General features: G+C 40.8%; 2 protein-coding genes across 5 annotated transcripts in view; one reads left to right on the top strand and one right to left on the bottom strand.

The window, feature by feature from the left end:
* LOC120506373 (uncharacterized oxidoreductase ZK1290.5-like) overlaps positions 1–2,755 on the bottom strand; it is a 45,607-nt gene extending 42,852 nt beyond the window's left edge. For all 4 annotated transcript variants that reach the window (XM_039717870.1, XM_039717897.1, XM_039717888.1 and 1 more), the window contains exon 1: positions 2,637–2,755. In XM_039717870.1, coding sequence (XP_039573804.1) covers positions 2,637–2,721 — 85 coding nt within the window. In that variant the 5' untranslated portion in view covers positions 2,722–2,755. The remainder of the gene's footprint in view (positions 1–2,636) is intronic.
* Positions 2,756–2,825: 70 nt separating this feature from the next.
* DPH5 (diphthamide biosynthesis 5) lies at positions 2,826–22,017 on the top strand. The gene is made up of 7 exons (XM_039717911.1): positions 2,826–3,138; positions 6,442–6,566; positions 9,788–9,896; positions 18,637–18,757; positions 19,673–19,712; positions 20,785–20,888; positions 21,768–22,017. Exons 1-7 carry the CDS (start codon positions 3,004–3,006, stop codon positions 21,989–21,991), a joined length of 858 nt encoding a protein of 285 aa, XP_039573845.1. The 5' UTR covers positions 2,826–3,003; the 3' UTR covers positions 21,992–22,017.
* The last annotated feature ends 653 nt before the right edge of the window (positions 22,018–22,670 follow it).

The raw sequence follows: 22,670 nt of genomic DNA, 5'->3' as shown, positions 1-22,670 counted from the left end.
ATTTGCCATGCAATTCTAAAACACTAATCTTATGAGCAAGATAGCGCATGTATCCTTTTTCTAATGCAATCTACAGCCACCGTGAGGTAATGTATTCTCTGGGGCACAGATTTACCCTTGAGACAAATATTAGGGCCAAAATGCCAATTCATTTTAGACTTAAGCCGACTCCAGTAGAAAGCAGCCTTTGTAATGGAAATTGATCATAAACACGCCTGACCCTCTGCACGTGAATGATGCTGGCTAACACAACAGTGAGCATGAAACCATCGGAAATATAAAGTTACCAGCAGTTTTCATAGCAGTACAACAAACAAGGTACAGATTATTTGAACCTGTTAATTAAAACTTTAGCCATACAACATATTTCTAATGTAAAGGTGAGCTGCCGTATAATTGCTTGGTGTCTCAGGCAAGTCAGCTTGTTTTACTAAGAATATCCATCTAAGTAGAGAGGAAATTTTGGATCTACACAATTTGGCATGTTATTCCAAGTAACCATTCTGACTGAACCAAATTTTGCATACTTCATGGCCTTCTCCGGTGTAAAAATTCGACCTTCTCCCTAGAGATTTTAATAGAAATGGATCCTTCTCACCAAGAACAGTTTACACAAGAGTACAAAGCCCCAGAAAGTGAATGGTAACCTAATGAAGGACTTAACCTCCTTCCCCACATCTTCCCTTTGCATCAAACCTTGAACAACTTACTGACCTTCTATACAAATTACAAATAAGCTGTGGCACGGAAACCCATTAAAAAAGATGAAATCATACCGAAAAACCACCGTCACAAACACCTTTTCATAAATGAAGCCTAAATAGGAAGAAAAGATAATTTTGACAGAATGCTATTCCAGGGTGTGGTGGCACTCTTGAGTCACATGTTCTGGACAAGAAACACATTACCCATCTCCTAATTCAACTCTCAAATAATACAAAAGGGGTTTCATCAACTCAAAATAACTTGCAAAGCTATCTGAGCTGTCTTCCAGGTGGCACAACTGGACAGTTGAAACCATCTTTATGCATATTTAGCACATTTATCTCTCTGAAGCTTTTAGAAAGAGTATCTAGCAACAGATGCAACACCTCTATCTATTAAAATTGTCTTTGAGGCACCAGACAACAATTAGGTCTGCATGTTTAGAGGGATAAGAACTGGCAAACAAATCTTAAATCCTGCAGAAAAAGGCCTTGCAGAAAATGTGTTCTCATTTAAGACGGTTTGCCTCTACTTCATATCCAAGTAAAATTTTTGCATTGCAGATATTAGTTAATGCAGTACGACTGTAACAAAAATAAGCCATTCATGTGGAAAAGAGAAGTTAAGTGAGAACAGCTACCATAAAGATCCTGTTGTGTAGGGCTTTATATTGTGGTATTTATAGCAGGACTACAAATGCAAGCGTTGCAAGTCTTCACCTTTTTTTTCCCTCCCTTCTCAGCATTTTGCACCGTATATAAAGGATTTCTTAAAATTACTTCACTAGTTCTTATCTATTACACAATCCTCAAAGATCTGCAGACTGTATAAAGCAGCATGTAAAGTGTTACTCTGGCAAGACAAGCAAGTGAAATCAAAGAACCAAATCCTGCTCATGACAACACCACCACTCTAAGTCAAGAGGAGTTCCTTGAAAGCCATACCTGGCAGAAGTTACTGGGCCAGAAAATTTCAAACTTGATTTTCTTGTATGCCACTATCCATTTACTGTGGTATGAGTTCAGGCATAACAATAAACTACTCAGAACTTTCCACACAGCAAAAGGACACGGAACAGCTATTGGGTGGAAAGTACAAAGGAGTCTTTCTGCATGTCACTTTCTAGTCAGTTTATTCTACCCAAGAAATGTATTACAACCTACAATAAAAAAGCTGGTTCTGCAGACAGTCTGAAGCACAGTTCAGCATATACTGAAACAATGGATATAAGACAATCAAGTCCATTCTCTAAAAAAAACTATTTACGTTATTTTTTCCTTAATTTTATAAAAATATCTCCAAGAAAAGTAAATTGGCAGTAAGTGTTACAGGTTAAAATAACCAACCAAAAAACAGAAAAAGAAAAAAATAGCAATTTTTGATCAACATAAGCCATTTTGCTTACTACACAGTGACTGTAAGAGACAGCTGCATCAAGTATTCATCATTATCATCAACCACCATTCCCTTGTGCCTCACAGATGCTGAGATTCCTGCCCAGGATCTCAGTTCAACAGGAGCAGTAAGGTTAATTCTCTCATGAGAGTCTGCTCTGAAGAAAGGTCTGCTCGCACGTCGCCTAAGAGGACACACCCAAGCCACCAGGACACCGCACATGGCCCCGGGTGGGCAGGAGCGGAGCGGTGCTGCGGGCACAGCGCTGCCCAGCAGCTCGGCTGCTCGCATTCGGCGGGAGCACGGAGCTTCACCGGGCGGCACCGGGGCTCTCGGAGCGGCACCGGGCCTGGCCGGCTCAGCGCGGGCAGCCCGGCCGGAGGCTCCGCTCTGGGCTGTCCTGAGGCGAGTCCGGCTGCGGGACAAGGGCAGCGCCGAACCTGCCCAGCCGGCCAGGCCGGCCGCGGCGTGACCCCCGCCCTTTCACAACGCCTCTGGCAGAGAGGCGGGCTCTGGGCGGTCCTGCCGCCACTTACCGAGCCCCAGCACCGGGATGCTGTGGCCGCTGGCGACCCGCACCGCGGGGACACCGCCCGGACCGGGCCTGCCCGCCGCTGCCATAACCCAGATGCGACCCGGGACTACAACTCCCGGCGGCCCCTGCGCCCCAACGGCGCCGCGGGCAGCCGGGAGCCAGGCGAGAGGAGCCGGGAAACCGGGAGCTTGGAGCCGGGAAACGAGCGGCCGGGAGACGGGAAACGGGAAACGGGAAACGGGGAGCCGGGAGCTGGGCTATCCCCGGACCTGAGGCAGGATCCCGGCGAGCAGCGTGGCGTGCGGCGCCCCGGCTGAGCCCGCGTCGGTTTCCCTCGTGAGGCAGGCGGCGGCTGGGCGCTGCCGAGCATGCTGTACCTGGTGGGGCTGGGCCTGGGGGATGCCAAGGACATCACGGTGAAGGGGCTGGAGGCCGTGCGGCGCTGCCGCAGGGTGTACCTGGAGGCCTACACGTCCGTGCTCACCGTGGGCAAGGAAGCGCTGGTAGGTCCGGCCGCAGGGCCCGGGGCCTGTGGTGCCACGGAGCGGGGCGTGCTGGGGCTGGGGGCAGTGGCAGAAAGGAGCGGTGCCCGCTCTCGGGAGAAGTATGTTCGTGACCTTCGCATACCGTGTTTTCTAGGAGAAATTGTTTTGCTACCTGGCAAGAAGACTGCGGCAAAAATAAAATGTTCCTTCCTACAGCCGTTGGCGCTAGTTTTCATCTCAAAACCTACCAGTATGTGCAAACCTTGGGATACTGGAGGACTTGGTTAGAAAGCGTCTAATCTGTGTAAAAACAAAACAAACAAACAAAAAAAAAACCAAACAAAAAAAAAAAGGCAACCAACCCAGAAGTCATACTACAAAAACACGTTTTGCCAGCCTGTGCCTCTGTATCAGCCTGAGGTGTTATGGCATGCCTGCTGGGAATAGCAGTTTAATTGTGCCACATTTCCACGTGGGCCAAGCTGCCTCACCGTGTGGGGGTTCCCAGAATGGGCACACTTCAGTCAGAGATGGGCTGTTGGACAACGTGGAGATAAAGTTTTTGTTAGTAAACATACCTCGTGGAAGACAAGGGTAGTAAAATCGTGAAAATTGTAACTGAGGAGTTCATAGATGGTCATAGAAAGATGAAGTTTAATGCTGAATTAAAACCAAAAAATAGCATAGCTGCCCACAGACCAGAGATCTTGCCTCTGAATAAGCTGATGCTCTCTGGGCCTTGCTGCTGTATGGCCATAATGTACCTGAATGCAGAGCTGCAGATACATAGAGCATGTGGGACCTATACTTGTAATCAGCATTACTTGGTTTCCATATACAAGGTAGACTAGAATATTTGGAGCATCACTGGTTTATCTGCCATGTGAAGACACGCTCTGTGGTTTATGTTTCTTTTCAGTACACTGAAGCAATCTAAATTTTAGTCAGTCCATTCAAAACAAAATGTTCTTCTTTATGGTTTGATATCAAACTTTGTTTGATAGTTGGAAAACTGGTACACTGAAGCAATCTAAATTTTAGTCAGTCCATTCAAAACAAAATGTTCTTTGTGGTTTGAAATCAAACTTTGTTTGATAGTTGGAAAACTACTAAATGGAAAGGATTACTTGGAGATTTTTACTTTTCAAAATGAGCATTTGCTATCAATAGAAAAATTAATGGATTCCTATCCATCTGCAAATAAAACACTGAATAATAGGACTATGCTGACAGCTTTTGATCTGGTTATTTTGGGTTTTCTTGTCCTATATTTCTTAAATTTTCTTGTCCTATATTTCTATGTTATAAGTCTTTTACAAACCTTGAAATGCCAAAGATGAGATAAAAAGATAATAAAAACAAAGTAATAATGTTGTCTTCCCTGAAACACCTAAGAGGGAATATAGGAGTTAATAACCAAGTGTTTATAATACAGCCTGGTTTCCATACAAGTGACACTGCTGAATAGTTTATTTACTAATCTGAAGGTCATTCTCTCTTAAGCACCATGGAAAGTTAGAGGAAAACTCTCAAGAAGTCAAGAGCAGGTACTTGCTTGCAGAGACTTCCCAGAAATCCTTCCCTGTTGATGGAATTAAAATCAGGTCATAAAATTCAAATGACAAGACTTGCTTGTTTATTGGGATGGCCTAAAATGTATATTAAAAGTCATTTGATGTTGACCATCCAAATTGGCCCTGAGTTTGGGGAAAGAACTGTTTGGACCCAGTGACCTCCCAGTAAGTCTACATTTTACTTTTTATGTATTCTCTACTTAGCATGCTTTGATTAGCATTGTGGAGCAGTCTCAAAGCATGCAAACAGATTCCCTTGGATGAAGCTGAACTGAAGGTGTGTTCCTGGGGCTGCCCCAGTCTGTTCTGGAGCGTGCTTTTGCTCACAGTGTTGGGCCCAAGCCAGCCTGGGGCAGTGGCAGCCCAGGGAAGGGACGTGTGCTGCTGTGGAGTGCTCTGCTCTCAGCCCAGCTCCCTTGTGCTGATGTGCATCTGGGCTGAGGTGCCTAGTGGAAACCAGTGGGGTGTCAAAATTTGCTGCAGCTGGTTCAGTACAGATCTCAGCATTACTCCAGGGGACTTTCAATGGTTCAGAATCATAGATGCAAGATTTGCTTACACATTTATTTGGTCCCCTCTCTGTTGAATCTGTACAGGTTGCAGTCTGTTTCATGAGAAAAATTATATCCTGATTTTATAGTAAGGAAAACCTACTCAAAAATGGGCAGGAACTCGTATTCAGGGAAGGGCATGTAGCCTGGTAACAGGGGTCCCATACCTATTACTCTCCCTATGGGATGGATTTTTTTATGGAAGCACCACTCCACTTCTGTACAGGTATTACAGTTCTCTTGTCAATTCACTGTTCTGTGTGGGCAAAGAAGTCACAGAAGTCAGAGGAAAACCTTTCTGGGTGATAACTGACTTCAGTGGCTTTATCTATTTATTAATATTCATAATACCACACAAATTTGCTTAGAACTTCTACTACTTTGAACAAAACCACCTTTCTTGGTCTTTGCCCAGGAAAAAAACTTTAATCATGTAAAGAGCATGTAGAACGCATTGTGACACAACATGGCAGATGTTTTCAGTGTGGTACATGTTCTAGAACTAACTGAAGTTTCATTTACATGTGTGAAGTTGAATCTGGAAATAAAGGCATTTAAAATGTACAAAGAGACACAATGATTGCTGAGCTGCTGAAGAAAAATTAAGGGCAGGATCAAATACATGTTTACCTGTATACTTGGTAAAGAACTTCTTAAAGAGAACTCAAGACGAAGGATTAATATGAAGTCATTCCTTAGATGTGGTTAGCTGAAATGTACTAAGGAAAAATGTGAGAGAACAGGTTGTGGTGCAGCTAATGTGGTATTTGTACCTGGTTTGGTGCCAGTATTGTAAGCAGCCTGAGAGTTAGGCTCAGCCTGGGAGAGGAGATGCCCTACAGCAGCAAGTTAAATTAACTCTGCCTGGAGTCCACCCAGGGACCCTCAGTGCAGGTGGGACTGAGCTGCTGTAGGTGCAGCTCCTCGACTGACACAGAAGGCGTGGAACTCCAAGTCAGTATCAGGATAAAGTTCACATTCACTAATTTTTGTCAGCACAGGAGCTGCTCTATGGAAAGCTCAGGTGTTCTTGCAAGCAGAGGTGAGGTTCTCCAAGACATGGGGCAAGCTGTTGGGGAGAATAATGAAGTTTCTATTCCAGTGTCCATTGGCTCTGTTCCTGAGTGGGCACCCAGACATACAAAAACATTCCTAAGTGTCTTATTTTGATGTTTATTATTAATTTCAATTTCTAGGAAGAGTTTTATGGAAAAGAATTGATTTTGGCTGACCGAGAAATGGTGGAACAAGAAGCAGATAGCCTTTTAAAAGAAGCTGATGTTTGTGATGTCGCATTTCTTGTGGTTGGTGATCCTTTTGGGTAAGACAGAGGAACATTTTAATTATAGCTTCATCACTCTTTTTTTTCAATAGGAAGAAGCCAACTGTGTAACTGTAGTTATTTTTGAGGAAACTGATATTCAGACCAGAAACACTTTTTATGTCTGTATATTCATTATTGTATTAAAAATATAGATACAGTTGTCTACACTTTATCTTGCTTTGGAGTTTTCTTGCCCGGATGTCCATTAGAGATAGGAATGTGGACCCTCCAGGATGTATGAATTTTTCCTTCAGCAGATACTTATAATTTCATTCGTTATCATTTTATTCTCTGTGCTACCTTTTATAACAAATGCTTTGCCTCATGATTTGTCTGCTAACTGAAGAAATTCTACGTTATCACATAAATAGGAAATGTGCTATTTTAGGGGAATATTCTTTTTGTTGCTATTTACACTTATAAACTGCAGCTTTTATACTCAGTTGTTTTAGAATCAATACAGATTATTGGTTGTATAATCTGCTTTAATATATGCTAGTTTTTAAAATCAGTTATGTCATTATAAATGTCTTCTCCTGTTGGTTTATTAGGCCTTTTGTTTCCACTTTTATTCCTGCTGGAAAGTATAGGCTTTTTCTATGACCAGGAGGATCTCCTTCTGTCTCTTTGGTCAGGCATCATCAATCTGTAATGTCAAGCCATGCAGAAGAGCTTTTCATCTCCAGCTGGGAATGCAAGATTTATATCACAGTGTTAAGGGGCACAAGAAAAATGAAATCTGAGAACTTTATTTGTGAGGGAAAAAATGGAGTTTATGAAAAAAGGAGCAATGTGCACATCTGTCAAAAGCTGATAATTTATGTAAATACAGGTTGAAGGCAATTGGCAATAGAATATCATATTAAACTAATTATGGGCAGATGACCGTGTATTTCAGAAATAGTGATTATACTTGCAGTCCATGTTTATATTCAAACTAGGATTTGTGCAGAGTGTAGAGCCATGTTACCTGTACCCTTGTGCTCTGATCCAGTGACTGATACAAATACACAAGATGAAGGAAACAAACTACATGGATTGAAATGTAGCTGCTACTTGTAAGCAGTATTCTGATCTGCCTCAGTTATCGTTAGTTTCAATGTCAAAATACTTCAATTCTGGTTAACATACTATGTTATTGTTAAAAACCCCCCTTTTTGAATGAGTTGCTTTTCTCTAAATGTTTAGTTCTTAGCTCTTACTATTGCAGCTAGAACTGCTCCTATGCTCACATAGAACCATAAGGATTTAGGGGCTTGTGAGGTTACTAGGACAGAGTACTGAATGTTTCTGTCCTAAGAGAGGCCAGAGGGGAGGGCAGAAGCCCCTTGCAGCTGATCACAGACTGTCAAGTATATTTGCAGGTGAGCAGAGTACCTGGCAGCCACAGGAGATGCCAGGTGTTGGTGGTTAATGGTTAAAGTGATAAAGCAGGCTGTGCCCTGTCATCCTTGCTGCAAGTTTTTATCTGTGTGTGGTTACACCTGTAGATGGATGTGCTACAAGAACTTGACAACTTCAGTAGTACAGTGGAAAGTCCACCACTCTAGGCTAGTGTTAACATTCATATTATTACTACCCATAAAACTTAACCTCTGTATCAGTGACAGAAAATACTGCTGTAGTTTTGGCTGTGGCGGGATGACTCCATGAGACTTTTCCTGGTATTAGCTGAGTGCCCATAAAGGCACTTCTGCCTTTAGCTACAGTCATTATAGACAGATCTACTGGGAGAAAAAAAATACTGGCTTGGCAAATTTCAGTGAATAAAGCCAGCTGATCCCTTGGTCGGTATTAGCATAACACAAAATCCTCCAGTGCTCCTTGTCCTTTGTGTATGCAGGGAATAACACAAGGCTGTAAAACCAGTCTCCTCTTCTCTTAATGCAGACATTCTTAAATCACCTTTGCTTCTGGAAGTCAGGAGCAATGTTTGTATAGTAACTAAAGTATTGGTTCAGATAATTTTACTGCCTTCTCCTAGGTCTGGGAGCCTGTTTATATAAAGGTGTCAGATTTCCTAAATTCACATTCCTAATTTTTTTTCTTTCACTGAAATTGATTTTTTTAAAAAATATTGATCTTTACAGCCTTGCCAGCTGCTGCCACATTTATGTTCCAGTCTGAAGCACCTGATCTGACTGGGTGCTGGTCAGACACACAGCACCAAAATTATCAGGCTAGAACCAGGGGAATTCTGTTAGAGTAACTGAGCAAGGCCAGGGTGAAAGCAATTTTCCTAGTTCATTGTTCTGATGGCCATATGTTATTTCTTTCCTTCCTTCTTTGCAATAGCTACACAGAAATGTGTGGTCTCATCTTGGGATTGAAATGTCTAAGGTCATTGATCAGGTCAGATGAACTTAGGCAAGGGGTAGGTGCATTTTCATATTTCACATACATATAAGCATACATACAAAATACATATGATTTGCCTAATCTGTATGTACTGACCATTTTGGAAAGGCTCTGATCTCAACTGCTTAACTGCAAACCCAGTAATTCTGGCAGCAGTCAATCACTGCAATGTGTTTATTGAGCCTTAGACCTGGAGCTGAACTTAACTCAGTTTGAAACTTCAATATTCTTAACTCTTTCAGAATAAGCTTTATCACTCAGATTTAGGGATTGCTAATTTGAGTAATCTGGATTAAATATTAGAAAAATTGATTCAGTCCGAGGATGTGTTTTCTAAGTAAACGTGCAGTTCACCTCTGTCCATTCAGAGTTCTTGTCTGAGCGTGGGCCTTTCCTGTCACACCCTGGTGCAGATGGGAGAGGGCCTGGCTGTGCAGCCAGTAACGAAATCCTGGAGTTTTGTGGAAGTTTGTGCCAAACAGAGTTGGCCTTTACAGTTCAATGCATATTGGACACCTGCAGAAGACAAAGGATACATGGAAGTTCCCTTTTCAAACACTTGCCAAGGGTACTTTATAAAGTAACATTGTAACAGTGTTACAGTTCTAATGATGCCAGAAAACTGCAAAGAGCTGTACCATACTGAGGATGCCTGGCATTTCAGCTGAGGAAGATGACATATGGAAGCCTTACTGGAGTTTTTATTTTCCTGTAACCACTAGGATATTGTTCCCATTTTTCCACCTCTGCATAGTCCTTGTTGTGAAGGATTTAATTTTATTTCAAAACAAACTATAGTGATAGTAACACTTTGTAACAGCATGTTTTCAATGTTTAATTCCTTCCTTTTCTTACCACAGGGCCACAACACACAGTGATTTAGTGCTACGTGCAGTAAAACTGGGGATTCCTTACAAGGTCATTCATAATGCTTCAATAATGAATGCAGTGGGCTGCTGTGGTTTACAGGTAATAGTTTTATATATGCATATATCTTGTTTCACAATTGCTAAGCTTAGAATTGGTGAGCTCTTCTACTGCTATGGCAGTGCATGTTGCAGTTCCAACTTTGAAGATCTGTACCAACTGTACACATAATGTTAGAATTTGTTAACTCTTCCTTTTAGCATGCCACGTGTCAGCAAAAGCCCTGTTTGATGAGCTCATATGAAAATGAATAGTAACACTTCTGTTCTTTTCTGCTTTCTAACTTCCTTCTGCCCCAGGAGCCTTTGGTATTTAAAGTTGTTTTACAGATAAATCTTTGCTTATGTTGGCTTCCTTCTACTACTGATGGCAAAATCAGGTATCAGGTAATATCTGATAAGTTTATTCTTAAATAAGGTTGTTATCATGTAGAGAACTATGCTGATCTTGTCATATAATAAATACATGCACAAGCCTGCATATATGTCCAACTCAGATCATAATTCCAAAGTCTTGAATATGATGCACTCTTTCTCTAATAAATTTGATCTTTCTCTACTTTCTGCCCATCTGATGAGGGAGGAGGGATTTGCTTAGCCAAGGACTAGTAAAGCAAATGACAGTTTTTGTGCATCTTGAATGGCTAAAGTAGAGAAGGTCAAGTGGTTCCCCAAGAAAATACTTCCTTTTACACATGTTCATTATCACTTTTACTCCATGAAATATATTGTGGCAGTGTTTAAATTATAACTAATCACAGATAAATTAGATGAAGCTTCCCCCTCTTGTTTTCATTCATCTCTTTAACATAGAACCTGCCCTCTCAAGGTTCAGAATGGTTCCCTGTGTATGGGACCCCAAAACCAAGTTCCCACTTTACAAATGCCAAAAGCAAGCACAGGAGTATAAATGTACTACAGACAAGTTGGGTGTTTGAACAATATATTTCCATCACTGAAGGAGGAATTCCTTCCTAGCAGTACACAAAAGAACACTATTTTAATTTTGGCAAACACTTGGTACATTCAAATTTCCACTGACTAACTCCAGTACTCCAAACTCCATTCAAATAGTAATGCTGGCCAACAGCAGAAAATCTGTGTCAATGAGTTTGGGTATTATCTTTGGCTTTGATTAGAAATCTGAGCACCTTGTGTGGCCTGGCTCTAGACCAATGCAGTGACACCTGTCCCATTAGCTAGTGCTAAAGGGAATGCTGCACAGCATTCACACTCCTTATAATTCTTCTTGTGAGCACCTTCTTAATGACACCTGCCTATTGCTGCAAGACTTGGGCAAAATTATCTTTCAGAAAGGAACTAGGCTTCTTGGTGTCTAAAATCTGCATGTACACACATGGCAGACAGCAGCTGTCGCATGAATGCACTTGCAGGGGGGGTAGAATGAGAGTTGTGGTTGGGGCTCACCCTTCCCCTTTTGGCTTGATGGTGGTGCAAAGTTTGCTTCTGCTGTCACACTGTTGACAAGTAGTTTCTCTCTTTTTTACTATTCTCTTACATTCGTTAGGGAGGAAGATGCAAGGCCCAAAGAGATTTTTAAGTTTTCTGAAAGTTTGTTTCCCCCACAATTCAGCCAGGCACAGAAAGGAGCAGTATACAGCTTTTAGGTTAATTGAAAAAAAAGACCAGAAACCTAACGTGAGTATACTCAGTTTTATACTCAGTATAAACAGTCCATAAGGTTATTCACGTAGGCAGAGTTTTGGAGATTAGATTGCTGTTTCCTTATCCCTTGCTGAAGGGAGCAGACCTTAAAGGAAATGTGATGTTACTCAGTCTGGCATTAGTCCCCTTTTCCATTCTGGCTTGGGAGGGGCAGCCTTCTCCTGAGTCCACATTCCTGTTGTCATATAAGGCATTTTAGGAAATAGTAATTGCATTACCAGGCAGAATATAACCAGTTGTATATTTAAGTCTTGATTGCTCCTTGCTGGCATAAACAGCAAGTGAGGCGTATCTTACAAAAAAGCAGCCTTTGATTAGCTAGAGTAGTGTTGTAAGTTTATAATTTCTTTCAAAACCTTTAAGTTCCGTGGCTGTCTCCTGCTATCAATTTAATTTTGGAGTTATTGTGTCTCAAATTGTAAAGTTCCTGTCAAATTTAGGAGGGATTCCTCTTTTGCTTCACCACAGAAAAGGCTTTGCTTTTTTTCTTGTTTTAATCTGATCGTGATACAAACCCTCTCTCTTTCTTAGCAGAGAAAAACAGGAAACACCTTTATACGCCGTTCAGAGAGCCATGTGCGTAGCGAGCTGTAACTGCTGATTAGGCCGTCTGAAATGTAGCTAGAGCACAGTCTGGTCACAAAAGAACATCTCTGGTCATCAGAGCAATGTTTCTGTGCAGCCAACAACATTCTGGTACTGTGCAGTTTTCCTGTACAGTGATTTAGTAGTTGGTACAGCATCAGTGATGGTTTGTTACCTTCATTCCATAGTTGTAGTTCTTGCCAGATAATAAAGAGGGGTTCATATCTCTTTTCAAATACTTTTTTTAACTATCCTCCTCATTTAACAGAATTAGTGAAGCTGTTTTGGAATACTGAAAAAAAGAGTGGGGTTTTCATTTTGAAAGTTAAACTTCTTGGAAGTTTTCACAGTCTGATAAACTGTGCTGGGATAGTATAACTTGGCAAAGTGGTAGTCTGATTGTGCATAAGGCTCTGTGATTTGCTGTGCCTCTCTCTTTTACACTGTTTTTGCTGTACTTCACTGTAACAGATACTTTCTTTCCAAGGCTGAAGAAGCTGTTTTCCCTTAAAAACATATGAATACAGTTATGGGAGAGAAGCCAAGAAACGTGCTCTGTGTCAGTGCCTCTTAGCATGTTCTCTGCAGGTTCACCTCCCTTGTCTGGAGTCCGCCACATGGGTGTGTTTGTCACTCTGTCACTCCTGTTAAGTGGGGAGCAACCACCAGTGAGGACAGTCAGGCACTTTGGTATCTGCTGACACTGCCAGGGAAGCACAGGCTGAACCTGTGCCCTCTCAGTTTTTCAGAATAGGGCTGATTGCTAAGGCTTTTAGCACTAAAATAAATAGGCAGGAAAATGAGGATCTCTAATTTGCATATTTCTCCTTCGTTTCTAATATGCATGACATCTGGGTTAGTTTGGGAAGGTCACTGGCCAGAGTGGTGCTCTCAGGACAGAATTCTCTCTGACCCAGTGTTGGTAATGTGTCCTTGAGGTAGAACTGCTGGTGTCAAACACATCCAGAAGATGTGTCATCACACTGACCTGTGGTGCATGTGAAGGAATGATGCAGCTTGAAATGGCTTGAGATCATGGCATTAACGTATAGAAAGAAGATTGAGAACTGAAGTGCAAAGCTGGAGGCAAGTCACAGGATGAGATAAAAGGCTAAAATGAGATGCTCATTTCTGAATGGTGTTGCTCGTTTTGAAAGCATTTGGTTGGGTAGCTAGGAAAAAAACATGTTACAGCAAAAAGCTGCCTTTCTTCTGACATGTACCACTTTCCAGCTGAATAGCTTCAGAACAAACATCTGCATGTGCCCTTATTTCTTTCAGTGACACATCTCGGGTTTTTTGTTTGCAGTCCACTTAATTCTTGTTAGACAATTACAGATATAAAATAGAAAATAGCCTTTTTGCTAGCAGCTGGTCACTTAAATGCAAAAGCAATGCTTACTGTGTTATTTTTGAGTTTTTGCTTAACAGGTGAGTACATTTCCAGTGTTCTTAAAGATGAAGAAGCTGCTATCATTAATTTCTGTGCTCATAGTCAAATAGAAACCCTGTAGTAGCTGCAGGAGTTGAGCCTCAGAGTCCCACCCTCTCTGTGTGCCCTAATCTTCAAAAACACTCTGCTCTAATAGGAGGGACTTTACACAAAATTACTGACTGTTAAACTGTTTTCCATCACTGATTGTTTTTTCAGTTACTAACAGCTTCTGAGCCTTTAAGAAGTTGGCATTTGTTTTTCAAGCCAATTAAAAGTTAAATCAGTGCTTGTCACACTATTTCATTAATCACAATTGCTGTCCAAGTTAGTGCCATTTGTCACTAGCAAACATAAACCAGAAACATCTATTTAATCAGGTTTGGGGTTTTTTTTCCTTTTAGATATCTTCATTTCATATTAGCAACCCAAGTCACCTTCAGGGCAGCAAGGAAACATTGCTTGATACTGGCAGAAAGAATCTCAGGAGGTTTTTAAAGATAAGGTGGCATTACCTTGGGGGCGAATCCTCTCCTATGCAAGTTTGCTTTCTCAGTATTTTTATAGCTGAATTTTGTTCTGCTTGTGGAGTGGCTATTTCCTAAGCAGATCCAAGAGGCAGCCAAAGCAAAATGTGCTAGTCCCTTCAGCTGATTTTATGTGATTTGTCACAGCTGCCTTCTGAAGACTGCAATTTTGTGGAGTGGGTTTCCCTCAGCTTTTCTGGGTATGCTCATTGGGATCTGTCAGGAAGTAACCTGGGATAATGCAAGGTGCTCTGCACTCTCTAAATTCATTGAGGAATAGTCTTAGGAGAAAAAGCCTCCTAGTTTCTACCAGTGGATTGTGATTAGGCTGAGAAGAGTCTGAATTTCCATAATTCACCTGTGCTGTGAGAACTATCTGCAGTAACCTGTGACTAGAACATGGCTCTGTAGCATGTCACCCCTATGGGGTCTCAGGTATTTGGTTGTGTATGGTGGCAGGTCTGAAGAATGCAGTAACTATTTTTTTCGGGAAGACTAGTTCAGAAGATGTTTGAAATGTTAGGAAGGGAGATAGGTTCAGAAGTGGAAAATTGCTGTGTCACCATTGAAGCTGATACAGCAATAATTCTGGGAAAGATGCTGTAAAAATAGATGTCTGTGTTTTGAAATGTTTACTTCTTGGTTTCTCTGCAGCTGTTGGCCAACTGACCTTTAATATTATTTTTCATCTTCTCTCCTGCTTGCTTTAGTACTTTTTAGAGGCGATGGTGGATCTTCCTTTTTTAATTTCCCTATTCAGTCTCAGCTTGTTCCGTCTTTTATGCCCTAAATTTTTGTGGTTATTGACCACACCACGATTTCAAGTGAGGACAATTGATCAGGATAGTTTCAAGTTATCTGATGTCATTCAGACTGGTCTTTAACAAAGTAGCTCAGCAGTTGCATTGAAATTCCACTTGCATGAAGACTTTCCAAGGTGAGATCATGGTACTTTCTCTCACAGTTCATTCTGGCCTCTCAATTTGCAATCAATTCTGCTTAAGAAATAGCATTAATAGAAAGGTTAAAATACCGACAGAAAAGAAACACCAAAAGTTATCAATCATTCTTTCATATCATGTGTGTAATAAAATAGGAAGTTATATCTTGTTCTGAGGTGATGTAACTGTGAGTTGAAGAATAGCTTTCTGCAGTATTCTGTGAGGCAGAAAACTCTAGCAGCAGGGCATTGCCTCAGAGTGGAGTGCTGGCTTCCTTTGCTGACCTGAGCTATTGCATTGCAAAATTTGAGTGCACAGTTTTGCTTAAGCCAGTTAGAACTTGGGGGGAGGATGCAGAGAAAGGGGTATTTCCAAAGACTGAGGTCTTTCAAAATGTCCTTTTGAAACTTTTCTGTGATGTTTTTGAGCATTGAGGAGAAGGTAAGAAGTTTGGTTTCCAAGCTGAAAACAGGAAATATCTGTCCGACCATTTTACTGCACCCCTTTGAAATTCTGGCACTTTTGTGCCTGAGCAGAATGCAGGCGCTCTAACAAACCTGCAAGTGTGATGCCTGAGATGTTGGGGCTTGTACAGACCACACATTGCCCACTCCTAAACCCCATATGCTTCATGCAGAGTGCAGCACACACAAGTTGGTTGTGAAATTTCATTTGCTGTTGCCTCCCTTTAGAGCTGTGCCAGCCACTGTACAGCTGATCCCTGATCTCTGCAAACCTCAGCTCATCATCTTCTTCAACTCCTGAACAGTCTCAAAGCATGGCAGTAATCCTTGGCTGTGTTTTAACACTCCTTGGTTAACAAACATGTCAGACAGTTCTATTTCAGTGAGAAGCATGATTCCTGGAATTTTGGGACCCTCTGCAGCCTTTTATGGTTGGCAGAAAGAATGCATTTTAGTTTCAGTGGGTTTTGTCTTTAGTGGACATGCTGTCTTCTGTAATTCCTGAATCCTTAGGATAGTAGTGCAGTTTTTGGCATTTACTGCTCTCTCTGCTGCAAGGCTTTCCTTGAAAGTCAGATACTTCATATACAAGTTCAAAAGGTGGAAATTAGAGCACAGCAGAGGAAACTAAATTGGGAACAAATTGAATTCTGCATGAGATACAGGGAGAGCATTTAAAGTGTAAGATCTGATACAGTCATGCCCTTCTTAATGCAGGTTTGCCCTGGTGAAGAGCTGTTCCTATGTTTGCTTAAATGTCACACATCTGCAGAGATAAAATACTGGATCAGAAAGATATATTGGTTTGTGTCAGTAGAAGTGTTTGTAAGGTAGTTGGTTATAAGTATTCAAGCACAATAGAGGTATCCCACTTACTACTTCAGTTCCTCAGCATTCCAATTGATGGTGTACCAGGGACTTTCCAAAGTAGTACACCTCCCCCTGTAATTTAAAGTAAGAATATGTGCACATTAATCTTAGGAAATCTGTTCTTCACAAGTTTAGTTGGTAGAGGGGTATAAACTGCAAAAGAATTTCTAGGAGGTTAATAAAATATGTCCTACTCTATCTTACTGGTGTAAAAACTACTTCTGTGCTTTCCAGGTGCTGAGAAAAGAGGTGTCTTTATTTTGAGACTAAGTACAGTTTTCTGTGGTATCAATTCTTCGTGAAGGTGTTCTGAAGGTCTACTGAATAGACAGGCAATTTCTGACAAAAATATTTTACTCTTTTTTGACACCCAGGCTGCAGTATTAATGCAAAACCCAGTAAACAAAGGACAGATTAGTGAATGATTGGCAGGGCTTGTATGAAGAAGGATAGCTTGGTTACCTTCTTGTTGTCAAAGAGGATGGAGAGTCTTTGTAATGAGTAATGGAAAAGAGAATGGTAACAATCAGAATTGGCACTGTATGGTATAAAGTTGAATGTCCAGCTCATTCTTAACATGTAGCAGAGTGGTTTAGGAGTTCTGATTCCCAACAAAATACCTCTCAGACATTTTCCCCATTTCTGCATATACTTTCCTTTCCTAAAGGGCAGAGGTGGAAGTTTTTCTTCCTTGGTTTATCAAAATGCCAAAGGGCCAAGGTAAGATTTAAGATTAATTGAGGCCACTTTCTGTCCTGAACAAGGACTGCTGCTTAGGGATGTTGTTGCAGTGGTTTCAGGTGCTGATGGGGAGCACTTAGGTTGGTATCAGACTTTGCAGCACTTCTGGAAGATTGCAGAAACGCTACCAGGGAGATTAAAGGTATTTTGCTCCCAGATACTGTAACAGTGAAGGGGAGAAAGAGAAACTTCTTGTACTAATAGTTTTTCCTACAGATGTAGTACAAAATGGGAATGAGTTCTAGGCAGCCACATGAAAAATAGGCAAAGCATTGTTTGATTTTTCTTTTCATTTTCTAGAACACAGCCTTGAAATGGCTAACATCAGGAAAGTTACATCAGGAGCAATTTATTTGGTTCAACCTGTATTTACTTTACTGGAAGAACCTTTAGGTTGTGAAATGTACCCAGTATGTTCTTGTCCTTTTGCTAGAATGAAATACTTAAAAGAGGAAATGTTTTAAGTTACCTTCCAGGAACCTTTGAATAAATTTTATCAGCATGGATGGTTAAAATTTGAGCTTTTGAAAATAAACATGTTTCTGCTGTGATTCAAGTTCTGCTCTACCAGCATAAAGGAGTTAAAGCCACAGCCTAATGCCACAATAACAGAAGTATGTATAGGGGAATCCCCACATGGCACAGGGCTGCCAGAGCTGCTTCTATACAGGGTCCTCTGCCAAAGCACACACAGTGCCTTTGTCTCCTTTCATGGGCTTGGAAAAGCAGCTTTTCCTTCCAGGAGTACAGAGAAAGTGAGAAGGATAATCCGTGTAGCTGTTGTTTTTCTCTGGTGGGCTTGAGCAGGCAAGCTGTAAAATCCATCTGGGGTGGCCCCAGTCCAGAGCTAAATAGACCAAAACTGATGCATGGTATTCCCCTATTTCAGGGCAAAAACTATTTCCAAGCCAAATACTGCCTTAAGTTACATACAACTTTCACTTTTGCATCACCAGAGATGATTGGCAAGACTGTTGCTTCAAATGTCTTCACCAAGATGAGGGGCTTACAGTAATAAATGTGTTAAGGCTGAGATTAGAATCAGTGAGTATGCTTGACATAGAATCTCCTAGCAATATTCTTTCCATATGTGCATAAACCATGTTGTACCTCTCTGCTTCCTGCACAATCTGTCTTCAGATCTTCATATCCACTATTTCCTTAGGCTAACTTCTTTTGCCTGCTAGAGCTTCCATCTGCAGCAAAATGCCATTTAAATCAGTAGAATCAAAACATTAAATTATAGCATTATTCCACGCTTCTAACCTTAACCAAAGTAAGAAATAAAAAATCCTTAGCCAAAGTAAGAAATAATAAATAATAATTTTGATGCTAATCTTACAAAGTTTTTGCCTTGAAAAGGATTTCAGAATTGAGTATCAATAGAAAGTAGAAATAGAAAGTTATTAATTATGCATTGGAAAGGTGAATGCAGTAAAACTTCACAGGTAGTTCATTACATGGCCTTTAACATTATTGCATGCTCTTATTTTTTCTTATTGCTCATGTGTGTTACTGCATTTGCTCTGTTTTACAGTTGTACAATTTTGGAGAAACGGTTTCCATAGTATTCTGGACAGATACATGGAAGCCAGAGAGCTTCTTTGACAAGATTGAGAAGAACAGGCAGAATGGAATGCACACCCTGTGCTTACTTGGTGAGCAGCAGCCACTCTCCTGCCTTTTAGTCTATATATTGAGTGTTTACCCAACTGAACAGATGACCAGATAAGCAAATGAGGCATTAAAAAGGTTAGTGCTGATAAACTTTTGAACTGAAAGTGACTTCATGGATGTAGAAGCAGTGTGGTAAACTGGGCACTTAGAATCTTGGGGTTTTGCATTTTAACCCCTTTCATCTGAGTCACTTTGGTTTAGAAGTTGATTATGTAACAAGGAATACTTATTCAAGGTTAAAAACATCCAGCTTTCTCTGTGACAGTTTTGGGGGGAGGAGAGGGGTGTTTGAGTATAGGTAATCCAACTGGATTCCTCTTGGAAAGATTATGGTCAATTTGTTTCCCAAAATTGCAGCTGTGCAGAGTCTTACCTACCTGACCCCTTCTCTATTTCAGTTTTGCCCAAATCCTTTTATTTTCCCATAACTGAAGCTTGTTCTAAATTTTGATTGGGACAGGAAGGAAGTGCTAATGAAAGTCAGGTTCCTGCATGGCAGTGATGTAATCACTGTCGAGCAGTCAGACTGCTTTACATTCTGTGACATAATGTGCTCATAATTGAAGAGTAGTCCTAACGAACCGGTGTGCTCAAATGTGCTGGTATTTAACTACCTTATGGTAAATATGCCTATTTGTATATTTACCAGGATTTTTATTTGGCTCTGAAATCTGTGAAATTTGCCCTATTGTTGGGTGAAATCACATGCATAAAGTCACAGGATTTTGACATTAACTAACAGATGAAACAGCACAGTGTGATCCATATTCTAATAGTTAAATATAATAATATTATAATATTAATAATAGCTAAAATGTTGTTAAAGCTTCACCTACATAGAAAACTAAGTGGGAAGCTTGTAGGAAAGCTGTGTTTTAATGTGTTTTGTTCTACAGATATTAAAGTGAAGGAGCAGTCTCTGGAGAACCTCATGAAGTGAGTCACCATTTTGAAAATACATAGAAACACACACTGCCCTTACAAAGTTTTTTTTGTACAAGGAGCAAAGGTTCTTTGCCCATAGTCTAATACTGAACTTACCTGCCTTCTTCTCTCATGCTTCATGGTGGCCACTGTCTTTTGTTTCTTACAAGAAGTGAAACTCCTTTGTTCCTTGCAATAGGGCCTGGCTTGTTTTACAGTAACTGAATGGAGTTGCAGCAGAACATGATCTTTTTTGTAACTGTTCCTGTGAGAAGCACTAAGTCAGAAAGGGATAGGCTTTCCTCTTGGTGAATGAAGTGTTATTTCTCTACTGTTCTGTCACCTCCTGAAACAGATTAATATCTGAAACAGTGTTCTAATTTTATTCTTTGTACATTGGCTAGAACAGTGCAAAGTGCAGAATACATAACACCCTTTTTAAAGAGTTAAATAAGCAATACACAGAAAATGCTCTTGTGCTCATTTAACTGTATTCAAAAAGCTTTTGCCACATCTTACTCATCTCTGAAATCTGTATGTTTTCACAGTGGTGAATATAAATGGCTCCTCTGTACACATGCTGTAACTGGTCTAAATTAACATTTGTGAAGTCTCACAGTATCATTGAGGTTTGTTTATTCTGGAGTTTCAAAATAAAATCAGTTTGACTGAATCCACAGTTGGCAAAGAAAGCACCATTTCATTTAAGGATATATTTCTAGTCTGTAATCATCTGTCTACAGGGCTTTTAACAGAAAAACAGCTGTATGCCCTTGGATTTAAGTCTAATGCATCCTTCAAGAGTAGCTGCAAAAACCTGCATCTTGCTTCTAGCAGCTGAATTTGCTTTTAGGATCTAAATGGTCTGGCAGCTGGAGCCCAGCTGTTTCACAGGTGTGGTGACAGCACAACAGATTTCTGTATTCTCTAAAAATTCCACTCTTGTCTAAAAAGACCCAGCCTGAGAGCCTGGGCCTATTTAAGTTCAACCTGCTGGTCTAGAGGTCTTGAAATAAGCTGTAAGATTGCTGGGGATAACAAAATGGGTTATATGTGAAATTTCTCTGCTTTTCCTTCACTGCAGAGGAAGAAAGATTTACGAGCCACCGCGTTACATGAGTGTGAATCAAGCTGCAGAACAGCTTCTTGCCATTATTCAAAACAGAAGGCTGCAAGGAGAAAAACCAGGTATGATTGGACTGCTTCTGTTCTGCTTCCACCCCTCTCCAGTCACACCTCTTGATGAGCTTCTGAACTGCACTCCCCTCCCTGACTCCCAGAATTCTGCTCTGCAGTGGATTTGGGCTGCCTTAAATCCTAGTCATGAGATGGATTTAGGCAAGCTTGAGCCCAGCACAGTTCAGTGAGCATCAATGAAGGTGCACTGGTGACTCCTGGAGCTACAGTCAAAGCCTCAGTCTGGAAACCGTGCACTGTTTCTATCCATGTGGAACTGTGAGCTCTTTGAGCCATTAGAGTTGCAGGAGGCAGAAGGATTCTGAACATTTTAGATTAGTCAAGCTGCAAAAAAAATCTCAGTTGTTTTACTTCGACTGGTCACACCCTGCTCTGTGTGAACACCAGCAGGAATCTAGGTTAACCCAAAGATGCAAAGCTGAGATTTTCACCTTGAATTCTTAACACTAGTCAGGGTCAAACTGTGAAACGTTTATTGAGACCAAGGGTAAAAGCACAGCAGCTAATAAAGATGAGGCAGTTGTGTCACAGATTTTTTTTCTAACTAATTCTTCTAGGTCTACTCCTCATTTAAAAAGTTTATTCCTTCAATATGATTAAAATGAAAATCCCTTAATTTTATCCTTTACATAGAATGAATCAGAAGCAGCAGTTCCCTCAAAGTGAACACAATTCCTGAATGAATTCTTCCTTATCAACATCCTTAAGTTTTATTTTCTTTGAAGAGCAAGTTTCTTTCTAGGCCACTCCACTAATATAATATTTGGAAGTTGAAGAAAGCAGTGTTAAGGTTTAAGCATTTTGAGTACTTTTTCCCTTATGATAGGATCATTAGTCAATAAATTAAACATTTCATCTTCTTCCCTACAGAAATTACCGAAAACACAATTTGTGTTGGCCTTGCTCGTGTTGGTGCTCCAGATGAAAAGATTGCTTCAGGCACTCTACAGCAGATGTCCACTGTGGAATTGGGTGCTCCACTACATTCCTTAATTGTTACAGGCACTATGCATCCTCTGGAATTGGAAATGCTTAAACTGTTCTCTGTAGATAGTTCCACTTTTGAAAATAATGCATGTCAAAGGACTACTTAAATAAAAATGAGGCATTTACATTTTTATTCCATCTTCAATTGCATAACAGCATAAAGATATTGCTGCAACTATTTAAGACTTGTCTAACTGTAGTTAGACTCTATATTGCTTCAGAAGACAACACTGCAGGAACACGGACCTGCTTTTACCTGAGGCTGCAAACTGCACCTGCTGGTATCAGATTCTACCCTGCAGACAGTTCCAGAAACTTCTAAACTTTTGATTCAGATCATTGATATCCACACCAGTCTTGGGCTGCTGACTAGGGATTAGAAGAGTACCAGTGGCAGTACTGTGTGGCATCACTTGCTGTAGTGCATTAACCAAATCTGCTGCATTGTTTAAATGCATTAGATGCTAAATTTTGCAGAAACTTAGGAGTTCTCTTACCAATAGAAAACATTAGTGTGCAAAACCTGTTAGGTCTGTGTCCATCTTTGCCTTGGGAGAGTAAACACAGGTAGGTGAGAATGGTCTAAATCAAAGAAAACCAAGAACTTTGCCTTTGGACAGCTGGTGAAAGGGGGAGAAGCTGCACAGAATTTCTTACTTCAGAAGACTGCAACTTAAAATAGAACTGGATTTCTTCATATGTTAATGCTAGCATTTATGAAGGGCTAGACTCAACTGCAGTAACCACAATTAACCTCCAGCCAAGTCTCAGCAAACAGACTGCAAG

This window comes from Passer montanus, unplaced genomic scaffold (assembly GCF_014805655.1).
Source record: "Passer montanus isolate IOZ18808 unplaced genomic scaffold, ASM1480565v1 scaffold103, whole genome shotgun sequence".
Classification (NCBI taxonomy): domain Eukaryota; kingdom Metazoa; phylum Chordata; class Aves; order Passeriformes; family Passeridae; genus Passer; species Passer montanus.
Note: the sequence above shows the minus strand (reverse complement) of the source record. Positions and strands in the feature narration are given on the sequence as shown.

Coding starts and splice junctions, on each gene's coding strand:
- DPH5 (XM_039717911.1), top strand. CDS start 3,004: ATGCTGTACCTGGTGGGGCTGGGCCTGGGGGATGCCAAGGACATCACG. Junction 9,897..18,636: donor TGGGCTGCTGTGGTTTACAG/GTAATAGTTTTA, acceptor TCTGTTTTACAG/TTGTACAATTTTGGAGAAAC. Junction 19,713..20,784: donor TCTCTGGAGAACCTCATGAA/GTGAGTCACCAT, acceptor CCTTCACTGCAG/AGGAAGAAAGATTTACGAGC.